The sequence below is a fragment of the Mus caroli genome, chromosome 17 (assembly GCF_900094665.2).
Source record: "Mus caroli chromosome 17, CAROLI_EIJ_v1.1, whole genome shotgun sequence".
Lineage (NCBI taxonomy): Eukaryota > Metazoa > Chordata > Mammalia > Rodentia > Muridae > Mus > Mus caroli.
In genome coordinates, this window is record NC_034586.1 from 82,147,764 (window position 1) to 82,167,322 (window position 19,559).

General features: G+C 46.8%; 1 protein-coding gene across 2 annotated transcripts in view; it reads left to right on the top strand.

Moving 5' to 3' along the window:
• Positions 1-19,559, top strand: part of Prkce (protein kinase C epsilon) — a 479,816-nt gene that overhangs the window by 367,895 nt on the left and 92,362 nt on the right. For both annotated transcript variants that reach the window (XM_021186165.2, XM_029471044.1), the window contains exon 11: positions 17,244-17,398. In XM_021186165.2, the coding sequence (XP_021041824.1) occupies positions 17,244-17,398 (155 nt within the window). The remainder of the gene's footprint in view (positions 1-17,243; positions 17,399-19,559) is intronic.

A 19,559-nucleotide genomic window follows, 5' to 3' on the forward strand; every position in this document is an offset into this window, starting at 1 on the left:
TGTAGACCAGGCTGGCCTCAAACTCAGAAATCCGCCTGCCTCTGCCTCCCGAGTGCTGGGATTAAAGGCGTGCGCCACCACGCCCGGCTCAATTCCTCTCTTGAGATCCCCTCATCCCCCATGTATTATGTTGACAATAAAACTAATCAGGACATGTAGGAGCAGTCATTGAGATTTAAAGGTCATGCAAGAGTATAACTTAGTCCACATGGAGACTGACGAGAGGGCATTGGCTTGGGTGAATCCCTTGAGGAATCGGTCATCTGGACTGTATGCATGCCCGTTCTGCTAGTAAAGGCTTCAGAAAGACAGACTAGGGGCTCTTGGGAGTCAAGATCTTAATATGTTGCTGCATTGAGTGTCTAGAAAATGGTGTCCACTCACATTGGTAGCTCAGTGTCAGCTATGTGGAGTAAAGATATGGTAAACACATCTATTTGGTAATTGTTTATAGATTGAATGTTTCATGCAAGGACTTAAGAACTGTGAAAACCCATTTGGAATATGGGCAAAACCAAACCAAACAAAACCAAACCAAAACACCACCACCAGACTAAATAACAATCTCTGACATCAGAATGTAAGGTGTGACATAAGGTTGGCAGGCACCAAGTGGGCTTAACAAGCAGATGGGAGGTTAAGGTCTCTCCATTAGTTCAGAATAGGGCTGCCTTCACTTGAAACTAGTAGCACCAAGAAGAGAATGGAAAGCTTGTGTAGAGAAGGGCTTGGCGCGCTCCCAGGGAGACTTGAGAAGCCCCAATTGTAACCAGTAGTGGTAATTTGGGTGTCTGCTCCCATCGGGAGGTTGGGGAGATCAGACTGAATTGTTTAAGTGAAAGTTTTAGGTCAACATACAAAGTAATGAATGTCATTGTGGCCTCTTCATATATTTCTGTCATTGTACTCTGTTCTCATTCATCACCCCCCCCCCCCCGCCCACTTCCTCCTCCATACCCTCTTCCCTCGGATTGCAATCTAGTTTACCAGAGGACTCAGGGCTGGGGATGCACGCCAACTTTCACCATTTAAAGTGGGAGCTCTACTTGAGAACATTGCTTGAGAACATTGCACTGGCCGGGAGCTGGGTAGAGAGGCAGGGTTTTAGGGTTCAACGTAGACATGTGGACTGGGGATTTGGATTTAGTTTCCAGGAATCTGCTTTTGGAAAGTTCCCATTTGAGTTTTCTATGTACTGGAGTCTGGAAAGCACCGTGGTTGATTCACTGGGCTCTGTTGGCTCTCAGCAGAAATGGAGAGGCCAGCAGGAGAGTCTCACAGGGAGGGTGGCTTTGACCTGACCGCCTCCTCCAGAGTTTTACACACCTGCTACCTACCACATGCATCATGAAAGCTTCCACTCTTCCCATCGCCGACAGCTGAGGGAGCCCTGTCACTCTTGCCAGAGGGAGTCTCTGAAAGATGATCAGAGGCCCTGAGAGGATCTGGACAGGCCATGTATTTATGGTGTACTACAAGGAGGATTTGGGGGTGTTGTTGTTGCTGTAGTTGTTTTGTTCTGTTTTATGTCTAGTATGCGTTTTGCAGGAAGATATTGAAATCAAACAAAAATAGACACTTATGATTAACTTATAATATAAACTTATAATTGTGTTTATAAGTTAAAACATAAAATATATTTGTATGCTTGCTTCATGACCTCTTAAAATCAACTTTCCCCGTCTTAAAGCATTCATTTTTTTGTAACATTTGTCATAAAATTTAGACTTCTCTAGACACCCGTGATACAGCTATAAAAACGATGTGAGTGGAATAAAATAACTTAATGTCGATTCCGAGACACACACTCCTGATGCCTGCAGCCGCACATGTTAATTTTGGATATTTAAGTGTAACCTTTATTGACAGTTCTGTGGAATGGCGTAGAGGGTGACTCTGAGTATGAGGGCAGAGCTGAGAGGCACTGAACAGAGACCCGGCCTGCAGCCCTGGCTGATCGGCATACTTGGCGCCGTGGCCTTAGGCATATCAACCAACTCCTTTGTTTCTTGGGGTAAAATGTTAAAAATGTAGATTTTAATGCCTGTAGTTGGTAGATGTTCATCTTTGCTCATTAGCCATCTTCCCATTTGCCTAGAGTTAGAAAAACCCAAGGGAGGAAAAAAAATCCTCAAAGAAGACTTCCTTCTAAATAGGGGTACCTCTTCTTTGTTGGCAAACTACAGGACATGCAGGAATGTGTGCGTGTTGGTGGTTTGCTACAAATGGACCGGGGAGACCCTAATCATTTGAACTACATTGCCCTCTTAAGCTCCACCTTCCCCTCTGGAGTCTTTCTAATAACTAGTAAAATCGAACCTTTAGTATAGACTCTTACCACACCAGATCCTGTCATTCTTCCAAGTAGACATTTTGAAAACCTTCCTTAAATATAAGCCAACAGCCTTGAACGTGGTCTATCCCCAAGCCCCGTGCAGCTACAGAGTGACCACTGGGAGTGAGAATTCAGAACGTTTATTTTCCTGTTCTGGTTTTAATGACCAGGCATCTACCATAAAAATAACTTAATAGCCTCAGTACTTACAGCTGAGTCTCTGTTTCACAGATAGGGGAAATGGGTACTGAGGTTTGCCAAGTTCATATCAGTCAGGATGTAGCTAAATAGGCCTTGAACCCCAGTAGTCAGGAAAAAGAAATGGCGAACTCTGGTGAGGAGAAGGCTGCCAACAGGTATAGACTACAGTCTGATCATAGGTTGCTTGTTTATGTTTCCATTCTCCACCCAACCACCACCACCACCACCAACTCACAGCGCTAACAGATCTGCTAGAGAATGGAGTTCTGCCCTGGTAGGCCAGCCTCCTATATGAATTGTCAACCTGGAGTCTCACCAAAGTTTCACCCCCACCCTGCAACTCTCACCTGCTACGTCTACATCTCCCCTCTCCAGATAGCTAGGAACAAAAGGCCTGTGGACAAATTAAACACAGGCTGTTTTAGTTCTGTTTCTGTAAGCACCCATGCCTGCTGAACGTAGACACCTGATGCTGACTGCGTATATTTCAAACAAACACATATGGGAGTCCAGCAACGCCTTCCACTAGTGCAGGCACGGTTCCGGCTCTCTGTGGACGGTCGTTCTGTGCTATCACACCAAACATTTACAGCTGTGTCTTACTGCACTGCTCAGTGCTGTGAGCAGACCTTGGTGGGAATACCGTGCTCAGCAAACTCCATTGCTCAAAAGCCCCGGTTCATGCTCTGCCTGCCATTTAATGAACATATGAGTGAAGAGTCAAGGAAATGTCCTTCTGCATGCACACAGACAACAGCCTTGACCCTTGAATGTTAAAGCAATGTCACAAAGTATTCAGAGCCCACAGGACTGAGTTGTGTGCGCACATTCATGTATTCAGCCCGACTTGCCAATCCCCCGCATTAGTGCATTTTAATTTCAGCTCTGTTCAAGCAGACACAACACGAAAGGGGGACCCAGCAGAGCCGAGATATCAGGTTTCACTTTCTCACTTTTATGAAGTGGCTTCTTTGGTTTGAGGCGGCCATGCAAATGAATCCAACAACTCTGTCTACATCACGGAAAGGCAGTCTGGAGGATGCAGGACACAGTTAACGTCAAACCACAGTTATCAAGCCTTGGGAGGAACTTCAGGCTTTTGATTTGATTTCTGTGACCTTACACACACAACACACAATGCTACCAGTTACACTGCAAGTGTTTTATTGAAGGCTCCACTGGAATGGACTGGGTGAGCCCCGTAGAGTGTTAGTTAAGCACTGTGAGGATGTTACCAAAGCTTCAGGGTCAAAGCCCAGCCTGTGGTGGCGGTGTTTGACCACCAGTCCCCAAGACACCAATTAAAGAGAGACATTATAATAAGACAACAGAACCAGGAGATGTATTTGATGTGGCCACAATGGGAAGTGAAACAGGTAAAGGGTCCATGTGTTCAGGGGTACTGTCATGGGATTTAGGTTTAGAAAGAGGGCCACGGGATGCACTGGCAGTCCTGGTGGAGGGTGTGGTCCTGGCTATTGGCTGCCTGTCTTAGCTATGGTTTGTTTTGTAAGGTGGGCTCATAAGTGGTCAGAACTATTTGGAATCTCCTGGAGAGTTTCCTGTAGACTTGCATCATTTCCCAGCACAGGATTCTTGAGGTAATTTTACTGACTCGGTGTCTAGTGTTTTATTGTCTAATGACATAGGTACCTCTCTATGAAATATCCTCTCTCCTACTGGTATGGTTAGAGGGATACAACCAGATGCAGGTAACACATCTCTGGTAATTCTAGAAGACATCCCTTCCTGGAGAAACTGTCCCTTTGGAGGACAGCGCCTGTATGTCACTGCATTGGGTTAGAAGAACACTGCACACCATTCCACACTGTCCACGGATGTACCTTCTAGCTGAACACACTAAGATATGAAGCTATCAGAGGAGAAAACGGAAAACTAAATGCAGTATGATCATCAAGTCTTGATGTTAGAAGGGGCCTGGCACCTGCTTAGTCAACTGGTTACCAGCCATTACTAGTCACAAGGAGCTACCTGGAAGCGCTGAACATAAAGGCATCTTCCAGTGGTCTCTGCGGGGTTGAACCCTGCTAGAGAGGTCTGATCTGGTGACCTGCACTCTTGAAAATGCTCCCAAGGTTCTCCAACACTCAGGCAGGTCATCTAGTCCAGCCTCTCTCTCTCACGGAGAGAGAATAGGCCTTAAGTATGGTTATCCAGCCTTTGTGTTGGAAGGAACTCAGTGCAGAACAAAGAGGAGGGACTCACTGTTGACAGAGTGTTGGCACGATACGGAGCCCTCTGTCTGTTATAACAAAAGAGACCTTGATTGCTCTCTGTTCTGCCCATTGGTCTCAGCATGGCTCGGTAACACAGACAGAATCTCCTTGCAGCATGAACTCTTTCCAGTGATTTAAGACGGTTCCCCTTCAGTGGGCCCTTTTGTCTAATGGTCTGTGCCTTTATTCAGTTCAGATGGTCAACCCCTAAAATAGAATCCACTGAAGCTTGCCATTGCCATGCTGTTCCTTGTAAGCCTTAGCTTCTCTTTGCCCTCCCCTTTGCCTTCCTCTGTATGAACTCAAGTCTGTCACTGTCAAACGTGTACTCAGAATGGATGCCTCCCTAACAATTGCTCTGACCAGCAGAATGCAACAGGGACAACAGGAATAGTCTGCGTTACTGTCTGTGACGTGCTTCTCTTTAGACATCTCCAAGAGTTCTGTAAGGCCAAACTAGCGATGACAGAATGTTCCGTGGCAGGTCAGAAATGAAAGGGTTTGCGTGGTTAGTCTGACCAGATGTGAGCTTAGTGCTTGGTGGGTATTTCCTGTCAGAATGAAGAGAGATAGCAGCCTTATGGAATTCTAGGTCGATAAAACATTCTATAGAATATTTAGATAAGAGATCACAGTGTGTGTGTGTGTGTGTGTGTGTGTGTGTGTGTGTGTGTGTGTCTGTAAATGTGCGCATGTGTGCTTTCACGTGTGTGCGTGTGGAGGTGGGGTCTCTAAGATGAGCAGACAATTGCTGTGTTTATGGTCCCCATAGGTTCAGTCAGCTCTGATTGTCACACTAATCCAGGGAGGCATGAGGAGGCTGCCTTCCTCCTCTTTCCATTGTGATCAACACAACTACTACCATCTAAGCAGGTTATAGCTCCTTCCCACAACTGAAGGGAAAGATGAGGATGCCTTCTTTACTTGGGGTCAGCTTCCCAGCCTTGCCTGTCTGTAAAAAAAGCTGTGAGCTATTGAATGCTCAGCTCTAAACAGGACATCACATGTAAGACTTGGGGAACATCACAGAAGATGGGGCAGAAACATTTCTGTCATAAAAGGGAGAGGAAGCTGGCAGCATTGCAGAATTTTGTCTCCTGGGCAATATCTAGCCATTGCATGCTTGAACCCTGAGCAGTTCTGGTTACCTGCACAAGTTTGGTTCCATCAAGATCTTGTCATGCAGCAGGGAATAGCTCACAGTGCCCTGCTCCACCATGAGGCAGCTCATGGTTGGTGAGGAAGAGACCTTTTTCCCCGCCAGTGGTATAGCCATTGGTAAATTGACCAAATCCCTGACTGGAGCTGTGTCAAAGAACCCTAGAAGCAGCACGAAAGGCAGCTAGCTGAGAAGAACAAAGAGGATCAATGGGAGTTGGGGAAGTGGATATGATCAAGATATAGTATGTGCATCACGCATATGTCATAACCAAGCCCACTGCATATCATTAGCTAATCCAACCGAGGTAGACTTCACAGAGGGGAAAATGGGCACAAGAACTTGCACGTTCCTAGGGAAGGACTCTGGGGTGCTGAGAGCTGGTTGTAAGGTGGACTACCCAAGTGACTAGTCAGTAAGCAGTTCTGTATCAGAGATGATAGCAAGTGGGCTTTTTGGGTGGGGGGTGTTAACTTTCTCTGAACTGATAGGGTTCCTCTAATCCTCTGGGTTAGCTAACAGGATTTCATTGTAGACAGAAGTTAGCAAGCAAGCAGTGGGACACAGGATTAAGATAGAGAAAGCTGCAACAATAGGCAATAAAATGGTACAGGACTGATTGCAGCCCAAGCTGCAGCTCTGTTGACAGTGGTATTCAGCATAAAAGCCTCTTGGACCTCGGGACTCCAGTGTGACTTCTCTGAGCATTACATCTTCTGTTGACAGAGATGATAAGATAGCTCCGAGTTTCTGGGATTGTAGATAGTATCAGCCTCCTGACCAGCTCTAGCGCTAGGTGGGGACCATTGCGAGCGGGGGTACTCATTCAGTACTACAGTATCATGCTACATAGCCTCGAGGCTCTACAGGCATGAATTCATAAGAGGGGATGCTGTGAGCACCAGCTCTGGCCATGTATGTGCTGTTGGAACACAGGAAGGCATATGTGAGCAGATGAGGTGGGTGTTGCCTTCTTGGGAGACAGCCTAAGCTCATGGTCAGAGTGCTGGTGAGGGGCGCGCTTGCTGATAGAACTTGGCTATGGAAATGAAGTTAGAGCAACCCTTCTCTTCTTCTGTTCGGGAAGACTTTTTAAAAGCATCCCATAATTGTTTCATGTCGGCTTCAAATGGTTGATGACTGACTCCAATGAGTTCCAGTGCAGCCACTCCCCTTTTCTCCTTTTCTGCTTATTTCTTGGTGACATCTAAGAGCGAGTTTGTCTGTGTCGCCATCTCGTGCAGCCTATGTAGTCCAGATTCTAAGGTTCCAGTCTTCCTGCAGAACCTGGGATGTCTGCAAGATGTGTAGGTCTCCTCATTGAGGACGTGACTCGGGGAGCATGTGGAAGATTCACTGCTTTCCTGGAGTCCAAGCGAGTAGCTGGAGACAGAGAATGTCGGCCAGATGCCATGCCTCACAGGGCCAATTAATGGAGAAGGCTCCAGTGGGGTGGAACCAGGAAGAAGCCAGGATGCTGGGAGGAGGCAGTTCAACTGGGGCATGATGCTAATCGAACAATGGAGGAAAAGCAAGCGCTTCCGTGAACCAGCCCCACAGTGTCCCTTCATGGATGGACAACCTCTCTCCATCATCTGCCATCGGAAGAGGAAGCTGGGGCCAAGCACACTCCCTTCCCGTCTGACCGAAGGCAGCCTTGCTCCTGGAGGCTATCTCTCTGTTGCCCCGCACTGCTGAGGTGTTTGGGCCTGGTTCATATGGGTCATGATAGCCTCAGAGAAGGGCTGTTTCTGTGGGTGCCAATGGTCTCTGTGAACAGAATGTATCCTCCTCTGGATGGCACTGCCACCTTCTCCTCTTCCACCTTCCACACCCAGGCTAAACTATAGGTGGCCAGGAGACAGTAATTTGATGTTGGTCTTGGGGCTAAATGTCATGCTGAATGAAGGAGAAAAGCCCTTGAGTTTTATTTCGTGAGGCAGTTTTACCTTACTGTAGAATCCTTTGAATTTGAACGTGTGCCACCCTGTTTAGGTTAAATAATCAGAATTTTAAGCAATTGTAAACAATGCTATATACAAAAACATGGATGAAATTTGGGGACGTTATGCTAATTCTAATAAAGCAAATATAGAAGAAAAATACTAAGTGATACATTTATGCGACAAATCCGGGCTACTCAGACTGCTAAAAGTGCAGAAAAGGATGGCAGTTGCCAGGGAGCAGGGGAGACAGAATCAGGAGTTGGTTTCAGCAGTGGATAACATCCAAGAGCTTTTCTGTATAGTAGAGTCCCCACAGATTCTGTGTTACACACTTCAGATTTGCCAGAGGGAGTGGTTCTTAAACACAAACACACACTAAAGTTAATATAGCATTTAAGAGAGTGGAAGTGGGGAAAAGACAGAGTAATGCCTTTTAAAGATTATTAATTAATTAATTAATTTATTTATTTTAGAAATAGGGCTTCATGTGGCTCAGACTTGCTTAAACTCATAATGTGGCCAAGGCCGGTTTGAACCCGATCCTCCTGCCTCCACCTCCCAGTGCTGAGATTACAAGTTGTGTATCAGCATATTGGCCTGAAGGGAGAGCAATGGAAAGCGGCCTTCGCTAGTGTACTACTCCTGAGAAAATGTTCCTTAACGTCAGCTCTAATTATGTCACTTCACAACTCCAAATCTTTTTAGAATTCTGTTTCCGACTTGCGTTTTGGAGCCCTCTCGGCCCCGCCTGTCTCCACCGCTGTGTCCTGGATTCACGCACCATTCTGGAGGAGGCAGGTGTTTGGGTGCTTGGGGTTGGTTTGGTTTTTATAGCCCAGCAGGGTTGCGGGGTTGTCCCAACCCCTTTGCTCCCTAGTGCTCATTTTCCTACGTACCTCACCCTCAGGGCTGCCAGGCTTTTCTCCTCCTTGTGCCTCATATTATCCAAGACAGGATTGCTCTTTCCTCCAGATCAGATGAATCTGAACCGGATCCTGGAGCAGTGGCCAGTTCTACCAGCGCACTTGTATTCTGGAGAACAGGGAGACCCGCTGGTCATTTGATTATCTCCCATAGTGAGCTATACATGGTAAGGCCTATGTGACAAATGTCTAGGAAGATTCAGGCCAGACCCCCAGTTTTCACAGCCTGCCCAGATCCTGGACAGTTCAATGAAGAGTCACCAAGTATCTAGAACTGCTCTCTGTGGTGTTGGTTCCCTTTATTTATGTGCATTGGCGTTTTTCCTGTATATCTATGTGAGAGTGTCAGAACTTGGAGTTTCGCACAATAGTGTGGGCTACCATATGGGTGCTGGGATTTGAACCTGGGTCCTCTGGAAGAACATTCAGTGCCCTTAATAGCTAAGCCATCTCTCTAGTTCCTCTGTGGTTTCTTATGTTGCATTATTAGCTCATAAATTTCAAAGTCATAATGTATGTAACTTTCTGGCTCCCCCAGACACCTACCTACGGGCTGGGTACTCATGAAAGATCTTCTGCGTTGGTGGCTTAGAGAAGTGCTGCACAGCCTTCCTAATGCTGTGCCCTTTAAGACTGTTCCTCGTGTTGTGGTGAGCCACAACCATAACATTACTTTTGTTGGCACTTGATAACTCTAATTTTGCTAATGTTGTGAATGGTAGGGTAAATATACGTGTTTTCTGATGGGCTTAGGTGAAAGGGTCGTTCAGCCCCAAAGGGTTTGTGACCGACGGGTCGAGAACTGCTAACTTAGAAGACGTGGACATGGAGGAGGGGTGGGGGTGTCACTGAGCTGTAGAACACCTGTCTGGCAGGCGTAAGTCCATGGGATGCATCCCCATGGCACATGGGCGGGATGTCCTGTGAGATGAAGACCAGAGACTCCCCTAGTACCCTGGAGAAGTTGTTTGTGCCGTCATGGGTGCAGCAAAGGCAGATGGCCCCAAGTCCAGACTTCTGCCTTTGTGTGAGATGGAAAAGTGATAGAATCTCTGTACACGTAAACATCTAACAAATGGAGGGGGGATGTGTGTCCAAACAAATCCAACTGGCAGGACACATGGTGCCGCCGGGAGGAAGCCTCTGTCTTATCTGTCGTACCTTGAAGGGTAAATGGAGCTGCAGGCTGGGGTTGCCTTCAAAGGCCAGAGGGTGGGTATGCTGTAAAAAAGGAGGCTGGTGGGAGCCATGATGCAGTTCTTCCACACAGTGTTGGTCATTCTCTCCCTAGCCTTACCCTAAATGGCCATGACACATAATCCCCTTGCGATTCTTATTATTCTACTTGCTATCACAAGACCGTAACATTTTAGACAGTCAAGGGGGATTAAGGGAGGAGTTGGTAGAATAGGCTTTTCAAACCTTTGGTTACCTCAGAAGACTTATCTGCTTACTTTACCAGGAAGTTGGTTTTTGGTTTTGTTTTCCCCGGGTGCCAAGAGGGGATTAATGAGTAGCCGCTGGCTTTGCCAGCTTTCTTTTGATTTCAGTTTATATAATTAAGCAGTTCCCAGAATGACTTGAGGTCCCTCCACTCCAACCATGCGTCAAAACACCCTTCTCAAATGTGTCAGAGGTCAGCAGCAGTCCACACTGAATAGAGGGTGGGGAAGGAGCAAGCCTATCTTGCTTTAGAACATCACTAATGTGTAAAAGGGTCAGTGGTCGTGCTTGAGGGGTGCATAGGACTGTGGGGGAGGAAGCAGACTCGGAGGAAGGTTGAAGGTGGACCAGGATGAGAGTCAGAAGTACTATGGCGCATCTGGTTCCTCTGGACTTTCTAGCGATGGAGGCATGCAGTGGGTATTCAGGAATGCAAGCACTCAACACGGATGTGCTAAGAACCTACTACGTGCCAGAGCTGGCCCTAGATGGTGAAGAAAGAAGGGCACAAAACTTGGTCCTCTTGTGATGCTCAGAGGAGCAGAGCCATCTTCACTGAGACCCTGCCTTGCACAGCCTTAAGCTCAGAATGGTTGGCTTTGTTTGCAAGAGTGTGGCCTTCCAAGGGACGGTCTTCTCACTGTAGGTGGGGAAGTCTCTCGACAGGATGACAGCAGGACTGACTGTTGAAGGCTTTGTCACTGCGAAGATGGCTGATGTAGACAGGCACCACTGACTGAAATGGCCTTTCCCGATCCTACAGACAGGAGGCTTTCTGTAGCAGGCTGACCCACCTTCATCTCTTTATGAAGTAAGAACTTGTGGAGACAAACATTAGGCCTGGCTTCGGTTCCACATGTAATAACCTCGCCCCTGCCCCAGACATCTCAGGCTTTCCACCTAGGCAGTACTGCTGATAAAGGTTCTCATGTCGCCCAGGCTGGCATCCAACTCAGACTGTAGGCTAGGATGACATTGAACTTCTGATCTTTTTGTCTGCCCCTTGTGTAATACTAAGGGTAGAGGCCAGAGCGTTCGACACATTAAGCAAGCACTGCCCACTGAGCAACATCCCCAGAGCTATAGCCCTTACTTTTAAAGAGATTTTTTAAAAATTCTTTTTGGAGCCTCTAATTCCCTTAAAAATAAAATGAAATAAAATAAAATAAAATAAAATAAAATAAAATAAAATAAAATAAAAATTAGTCCAGAACTACAAACAGCCCCTGCTTTCCTGGAACATACAGACTGCCTTAGTTAGGGTTTCTATCACTGTTAAACACCATGACCAGAAGCGACCTGAGAGGAAAAAGGTTGACTTCAGCTTATAATCCCATCACCGAGGGAAGCCAGAGCAGGAACTCAAGGCAGGAACCTGGAGGCAGAAACTGAAGCAGAAGCCATGGAGGGCGCTGCTCACTGGCTTGCTCCTCATGTCTGGCTCAGCCTGCTTTCTTACAGCACCCAGAACTGCTATCTCAGGGATGATATACTTCCCAGAGTGAGCTGGACCAGAGCCTCCCTCCCCTATCATCAACGAAAAAAAAATGCACCACAGGTTTGCCCACAGACCGATCTGATGTGTGGGGGTGGGGAGTATATTTTCTCAACTGATGATCCCCTTCTAAAATGAAAGCGCTTGTGCAAGCTGACAGCAATGTAGCCAACACATAGGCGCTGGGGAAATCATAGTCCCAACCTCCCTCTCCCCAGCTGAATACTACATCAGGACATGCAACACAAGACAGATTGGACCTTGTTAGGAAATTCAAGACCAGCTTCCTCAAAGAAAAGACGGCCCCACTGACATCTTTGCAATAAGGAGACGTGTAGAAGTCATTGTGGGAGAGGGAAGGGAGGCGGTCTAAGCAGCCAGAGCATGAACTGAGATTCTGGGGCAGAAGGAATAAGGGACAGCTGGAAGGGAGATGACTCAGATCATGAGGCCTACGGTATGCTGAGGTATTTTCTGCCTGTCCTAAGAGGAACACGCGCCTTTAAAAGAGTGAAGGAGGTCTTGGCAGATGACCCAGTGAGGAAAAGCCCTTCCTATGCAATCATGAGCTCCTGAGTTTGAATCCTTAACACCTATGTAAAAATCTTGACATATCTGCACTTGCCTGTAACTCTACGATTGGCAACAGAGAGGGGAAAATCCTGAGAACGCCTTGGGCAACTTGTCTAGGTAAAAGGTTGACCTTCTAGCTCATCAAGAGACCGTCTCTAGACGGTAAGATGGAGAATGGTACAAGGAGACTCTTAATGTCCAGCACTGGCCTCCACACATGTGGACATAGTTACACACACACACACACACACACACACACACACACACACACACACACATCTCAGGAGAGTAAGAAGAGGAGAGTGGGTGGATGCTATCAGATTTCCATCTCAGCAGAACCCCTGTCGCTACAGAATAACCAGAATCAGGACAGGAAGCTGAAATCCGTGTCAAGGCATTCCTAACAAAGCAGAAATCTAGACAAGAGAGAAAAACTGAGTCACAGAGGTGGGCGTGGCAAGGGTAGAGACCAAGAGAAGTGGGCAGGTATGAGAAATGAAAAGGTATGACAGCCAAGACCCACAGGGCTGAGTGAGAGGGAGGAGGGAGAGGGAGGACTAAAGATGACTGCTGTGGTTCTGACTTGAAAACTAGTTGGAGGTAAAGACCCCCCAGACAGGAAACTTCACCCGGCGGGGGCCAGCTTGCTGAGGAAGATGCGGGGTCCGTTTTGACACGTTGGGTTTGAGTGCCTGAAGGCATCTGGAGGGAGATCAGAAGCAGACCTGTGGGTCTGGGGCATACAGAAGAAGTCTTGAAGGAGGGCTAAGTGTGTGTCATCCATGCCCAGAACCATGGGAGCTGTGGGCGTGCAGAAATAAGCTCACACCACAAGGGAGGCCCAGGATCCCACCTTGCAGGCTCAGCACTTCATGGGTATAGAGAGGAGACATCGACAAAGAGGCAGAGGCACAGAATAGAGAAAACAGACAGAGGGAAGGGGAAAGACCCAGGAGGAGAGAACCAGTTTGAAAATCAAGGGAAAGAAGGTGATCAGAGAGATAGATGGGAGAAAGGCTGGAAAAGAGAGACTGCAGTAAAAACAGCTGTTGCTACTGCCAGTGACAACAGTCCTGGCTAATCCTTATGGAGCGCCAATTATGAACTGGGCATGTTTTATAAACAATGAACAACATGAGGGTTTTTGTTGTTGTTTTTTTTTAAATACGTTTATTTATATGAGTACATTGTAGCTGTCCTCAGACACACCAGAAGAGGGCACCAGATTGCATTACAGAGGGTTGTGAGCCACCGTGTGGCTGCCGGGAATTGAACTCAGGACAGTCAGTGCTCTAACCGCTGAGCCATCTCTGCAGCCCCCAAACAGGCATTTTAGCCCATTCAACATAATTTAGGGTTAAGGATATAGATGGTTTAGGAAGCTCTTGAGTTTGTACTGCAAAATAAAAAAAAAAAGTAGAATATGATCTATAATGTAGGCCCTGTAGCCTCATTTTTATTTTTATAGCCTCATTTTATTTCACATTTCACAGAGAAGTACGTCTTTGTCTGAGGTCAGGCAGCCAGAGAGTGACACAGCTGTGGTGGGCCTTCCCCTTTGCCTCTCTTCAGACACTGTCCTCGATGCCACGGGACTAACTTTAGGAAAGAAATCAGCAACAGGAGTGGGAGATTTTTCCCCTTTAGAAATGTAGATTCTCTAAATTCAAAGAAATCCTCCATTTGGGCCACAGCTCAAGATCAGGGTCGGTGACTATGGAACAGGTATTGTGGTCCTTATTTCTGGTGGAATTTTCCAGCTGGTAGGGTAGTATGAACAAGCAGCATGTGTTTGGGCTATCCTCAGGAAAGGCTGGGCCAATGGCTTCTAAGGCAGAGGTTCTCAAAGTGTGATCAGTGGACCGACATCACCACCCAGGACCTTGCTAGAGAGGCAGATGTTCAGGTTCCAGAGCAGAAACAGTGTGGACTGCAAGGACCCTTTGAGCCTCCAACTGATTCTGATGCCAAAAAGGTTTGGCCTTGAAGGAATCCTTTTTTTTCCTTTAAATTAAGTTTTACTCTATAAAATAATAGCCTTCAAGAAGACATTTTCATACACATATTGTATTTTACTAATATTGAATCATTGTTTCCCTTTGTCTCATCTCTTGTTAGTCTCTTTCCTTCCCCCAAATGGTCCTTTTTTTTGCTTCACTTGTGTACACACACACACACACACACACACACACACACACACACAGAGAGTTAAATCTAAATTCTACATATTAGCAAAAACATTTAACATTTGTCTTTTCCCCCAAAAGGGCTGTCTTAGTTGTTTTTTCTGTTGTTATAATTAAATTTCCCAACCAACAGCAACTTAGGGAAGGAAGAGGCTCATTTGGTTTTATAACTTCACGTTATAGTCTATCAGAGCAATGAATTCACAGAGGCGGGAGGATGAAGCAGATCACAGTGTCCACCCTCAGGAGAAGAGAGAGATGAGTGTGTGTGTGTGAGTGTGCGCGCGCGTGTGCGTGCGTACATATGTGCGTGGGTGTGGGTGTGGTTGGGTGCATGTGTGCATGGGTAATCTGAGCACTATAGGTCTTGAGGATTCATAAATGGGAAGGAATGCTTATTAGCAATCAGCAAGGCAGCAGGAACTTCTGAGGACAAATTGATGCCCTGGGAGGAATCAGGGGACAAGGGAGGCTTAAAGTGAGAGACAAACGGGAGAGATATTCTACCTTGGGCCCCCTGTGAATACTACTAATGCGGCCATGGTAGCGGTTAGTATGCCAAGGAGATGATAATAGTGAAGTAGATATGCTTTGTGAATGCAGAACTATCTATGGTTTGTGTTACTCTCTCTTAGGAGGACTCTAGGACACTTCTTTAGGATATTTCGACGTTGAGGCTGTATGTGGGAGCTGATTACTTTAGCTCAGTTGGTAGACTGACCCCCAACATAGCATACAGCAGCCATGGCAGCACCCAACTCTAATTCCGGCGCTTGGGGATGGGAGGCAAGAGGATCCAAGTTCAAGATCATCCTTGGCTTTCCAGCAAATTCTAGGCCAGCCTGGGCTACATGAGACATGCGATTGAGAACAGTGAAGGGGAGGGGAATGGGGTGGACACAATGCCTTCTGTCTCTCTGGCCTCCCTCTGCGTTGCTCTCTTACTGTCCCCACGTTCCAGCTCTTTCTAGACTCCTCCTCAGCTCCCCAGTCCACAGAGCATCCTTACCTTCATCTTGCTCAGTGCCCTTTGCATCTCCTCCACTCTGCCCATTTCAAAACTCCACCCTTAACTGTAGACCACCAGACACCAGCCTGTCCCTCTCCCCTTCTCTAATTCCCTGAACAATATCCCACATGCAATCTGCTTAGGACGCGATGAAAAGTGCAAAGTGGATTCTTTCTCCTCAAGTCACCGAAGATGCAGATAAAGGGCTCTCCTCAGTGGTTCTCAGCCTGAGCATCTCAACCCCCTTGGCAAATCTCTCTCACCCAAAACATTTTCATTATGATTCATAACAATAGCAAAATTACAGGCATGCGGTAGCAACAAAAATAAGGTTATGGTTGGGGGGTCGCCGCAACATGAAGATCTGTGTTAGAGAGTCACAGCATTAGGAAGGTTGAGAATTACTGCCCAAGAGGGGTCATTGTTCGGAACCCCAAGGGAATCAGCCCTGACAACCATGACTCTTTGTTGCTGGTTTGTTTGTTTTTTGCTATAAGATGCCTTATAGGTCATTTCACATTAAAACATTCCAAGATTCCCAGTGCTATCCTAACAAATTGCTACACGTTTAGTAGCCTCAAATAGTGGGACATAATACTGTCATAGCAGTAAAGACCGTACATCTGAGACTGGTGTTAGTTACCTGGGCCAAATCAAGTTGTCAGTACCCTAGGCCATTGCCCTCAGAGACTTTTCTTTCTTCCAGGATCTAGGGCAGGGGTTCTCAACTTGTGGGTCTAGACCCCCCTTTGCGGGTGAAAAGACCATTTCACAGGGATTTCATATCCGATATCCTGCATATCAGATATTTACATTATGATTCATAACAGTAGCAAAATTACAGCTAGGAAGTAGCAATGAAAATAATTTATGGGGGTTACTGCAGCATGATTAACTGTGATAAAGGGTCACAGCATTAGGAAGGTTGAGGATCACTAGCCTGGGGGCTTTCTGCATCCTTGGTTTGTGGCTGTGCTGCTCTTATCTGCTTCTGTGATTATTATCTCTTTCTCCCTGTTCCGATATCCCCCTGCCTCACTTCTCACCTCTCATGATGACTGGCTTGGTCATATCTGCAAAATCCTTTTGTATCCAGAAAGCACAAGTCCAACATATCATGGGCAGGACCCAGTTTTCTTTGAGAGAATCATTATTCCTTATTCAGTCTACCCCACATGTCATGACACCTTGTGTTTTCAGACTTGTCTAGGGACACATCTCACTGCATGGTTAAAATCAAAACCTAGCTCTCTTTTCTGTCCATCTCCAACTTGTGTTATAGAAGGAAGATAGAAGTGAGGTGTGAGTGTGGAGGGGTGTGGGGCTTAGTAGCCCAGGATGGCCTTGAACTCATGAGGCAAAGGATGACCTCAAACTTCTGATCCCGCTACCTCTACCCACCCCACAAAGTTGGGACTGCAGGCTTGCATGATACACTCAGTTTATGTGGTGCTAAATATAACCCATGGCTTCTTGGATGCTTAGGCAAGCCCTGTTGCAACTGAGCTACATCCCCATCCCCAAAAGCAGAGTTTATATGGCACTTGATACCCTGCCTCGGGTGCTCCCACCTTTTGTTTCCCTCTGGACCACCCCATTAGCCGTCACCTGCCATGAGGCTACCTCCCTCCCACCCCTGGAGTCCCAGTGACCTGTCTGGATCACCAGAGGATAGCTGGCCCCAAGTAGGACCTGTACTGATGCGGGTTAAGTAGTATTTTCTTTTCTCCTTCCAGGACCGCCTCTTCTTCGTCATGGAATATGTAAATGGTGGAGACCTCATGTTCCAGATTCAGCGGTCCCGAAAATTTGATGAGCCTCGTTCTCGGTTCTATGCCGCAGAGGTCACATCGGCCCTCATGTTTCTCCACCAGCACGGAGTGATCTACAGGTAGTCTCTTCTTTATTTTCCCTTTGGCTCGACACAGAAGCAACGACTTCTCCAGACACTTGAACGACCGCTGGCCTGTGCCCAGCTGGTTTCCCAGCAACTGGCCTTAGCTTAGCTGTTTGTTTCAATTTGCATACAGAAAGAAGACTTGGTGGTAGGGTGGGGAGCATGAAGGGGTGTTTATCACTATGAATGTTAATATTTGAAAGGCCCCAGGAGATTTGACCTGCTGTTTGTGTCCGTTTTGATTTAAAGCTCAAGTATGACATTTTCAAGGCTTGGCTCTGTGCGATCTTAGGGTCACCTTCGTTGCACGGTCTCCTCCTCCACCCTCTTCCTCGGACATCAGGGCATTCTCTTGACTTTTTCCTCCTGTGCCACGAGCTTCCTCCACTTCCTGATCGCTTGACCTTTCCTGAGTTTGTTTGGCTTAGTTGTCTCCAGTAAGTAGACTATGGGAAGGATGAGTCCTGTAGAGGGGCTAGAGGTTTACACACCAGGGGTGGGGGTGGGGAGTGGTAACTAGACGTGATCCAACAGGAAGTGACTTTTTTTTCAGATTGTCCAGCCTTTTATTTATTGCTAGTAGCCCAGTCTCTTTCTAACTCACACCACACACACACACACACACACACACACACACACACACACACACATACACACATGCACACACATGTTTTCCAGTAAAAGAACAAAACTCTTCTCTCTCTCTCTCTCTCTCTCTCTCTCTCTCTCTCTCTCTCTCTCTCTCTTTCTCTCTTTACGCAGGCTTTTCGGTGAGGTCAGGAATTCTGGGAGGAAGACGTAAATATTTATAATTAGCAACAAGGATACTAAAGTTCCTGAAGGTTTTTTCCAATGACTGTCCATTTCTTTACTTGGTCTTTGCTTCCCTGTTTTCTAAAACTTGGGTGGAAGAGGAGCTAGCTTGGCTTAGGTCAAAGTTAGGTACACACCTCAACATGTCTGACCCACCGGGGGAGTAGCATCTTGACTCTATATTCTTTGAAAGGTTCTGTCTGGTGAAGCCCACCCCAGGCTTCCCTCCCTTCTGTAATCCTTCAGCTTCACAAAGCCACGGGTGGGGAGGGGTTGGAAAGGGGGGAGTCAGTGCTTCCCTGTGGACCATACTCTAACCCAGCGGTTCTCAACCCTGATGCCGCGGCCCTTTAATACAGTTCCTCATGTGGCGGTGACTCCCAACCATAAAATCATTTCCATTGCTGCTTCATAAATGAAGGCACTCTAGCCAGCCCAAATATGACAAGCATGACAAGCCGGCAGGCCTTGCCCTTTTCAGTTCCCTCTGCCTTGCAAAACAAACAAACAAACAAACAAACAAACAAACAAAAAAAACCATTAAATTACATTCCTGAAGCTAGCTAGCCACCAAGGCCTATTCCCTTATTTGGCCACTTCCTCCTCCTGAGGCTGAAATCAAGGTCCAGCTATCAAAGCATTAAAGTCCAACAATCCAAAGCCCCCTTTGGCTCACCTAATTAACATGCCCAATCAAAATCAAACACTTCACCCTAACAGGTTTCTGCTTGTACCTTTGGAAACCGCTATTTGCCTGGGTCTCTCTAGAGCAAATAAACCTACCTTGTGTTGAGAAGTTGGTTTGGGTGTATCTTGTGCCAATCCTAGTCCCTTCAAGAACTCTAATTTTGCTGTGCTGAATCCTAATGTAAATATTTGCTATGCAGGATATCTGATATGTGACCCCTATGAAAGAGTTGGTCAACTCCCAAGGGGGTCGCCACCCACAGGTTGAGAACCACTGCTCTCACCTGCCCGGTGGGGATTCGTTTCTGTGCTGTGTGTTGCTGTCTGGCCTTGGCACAACCCCTACACCTTATTTCCCAGACTCTTATCCATGCTATGTGCTCAGTGTCTCACCATGCTGTGGTGGAGGCAAGCGAAGTCGACTTCTGAAGTCCAGGTTCTTCTCCTAAGATCATGCGCTGACGGACAGAATTTTTGTTCTGGAAACTTTAGAGTTCGTGAGGCTTGCTTAGGGCCAGCCAGAGAGAAAGGCTTCCTTCTCAGACTCTCTAACCTCAGAGAAGGACTACAGCCTCCTCTCTAGGGCTACTGGGCCCACTCAAGGTAAAAAGCCCTTTTGATGAATGTAAAGGCAAGTGTATCTATGAGAGCTGTG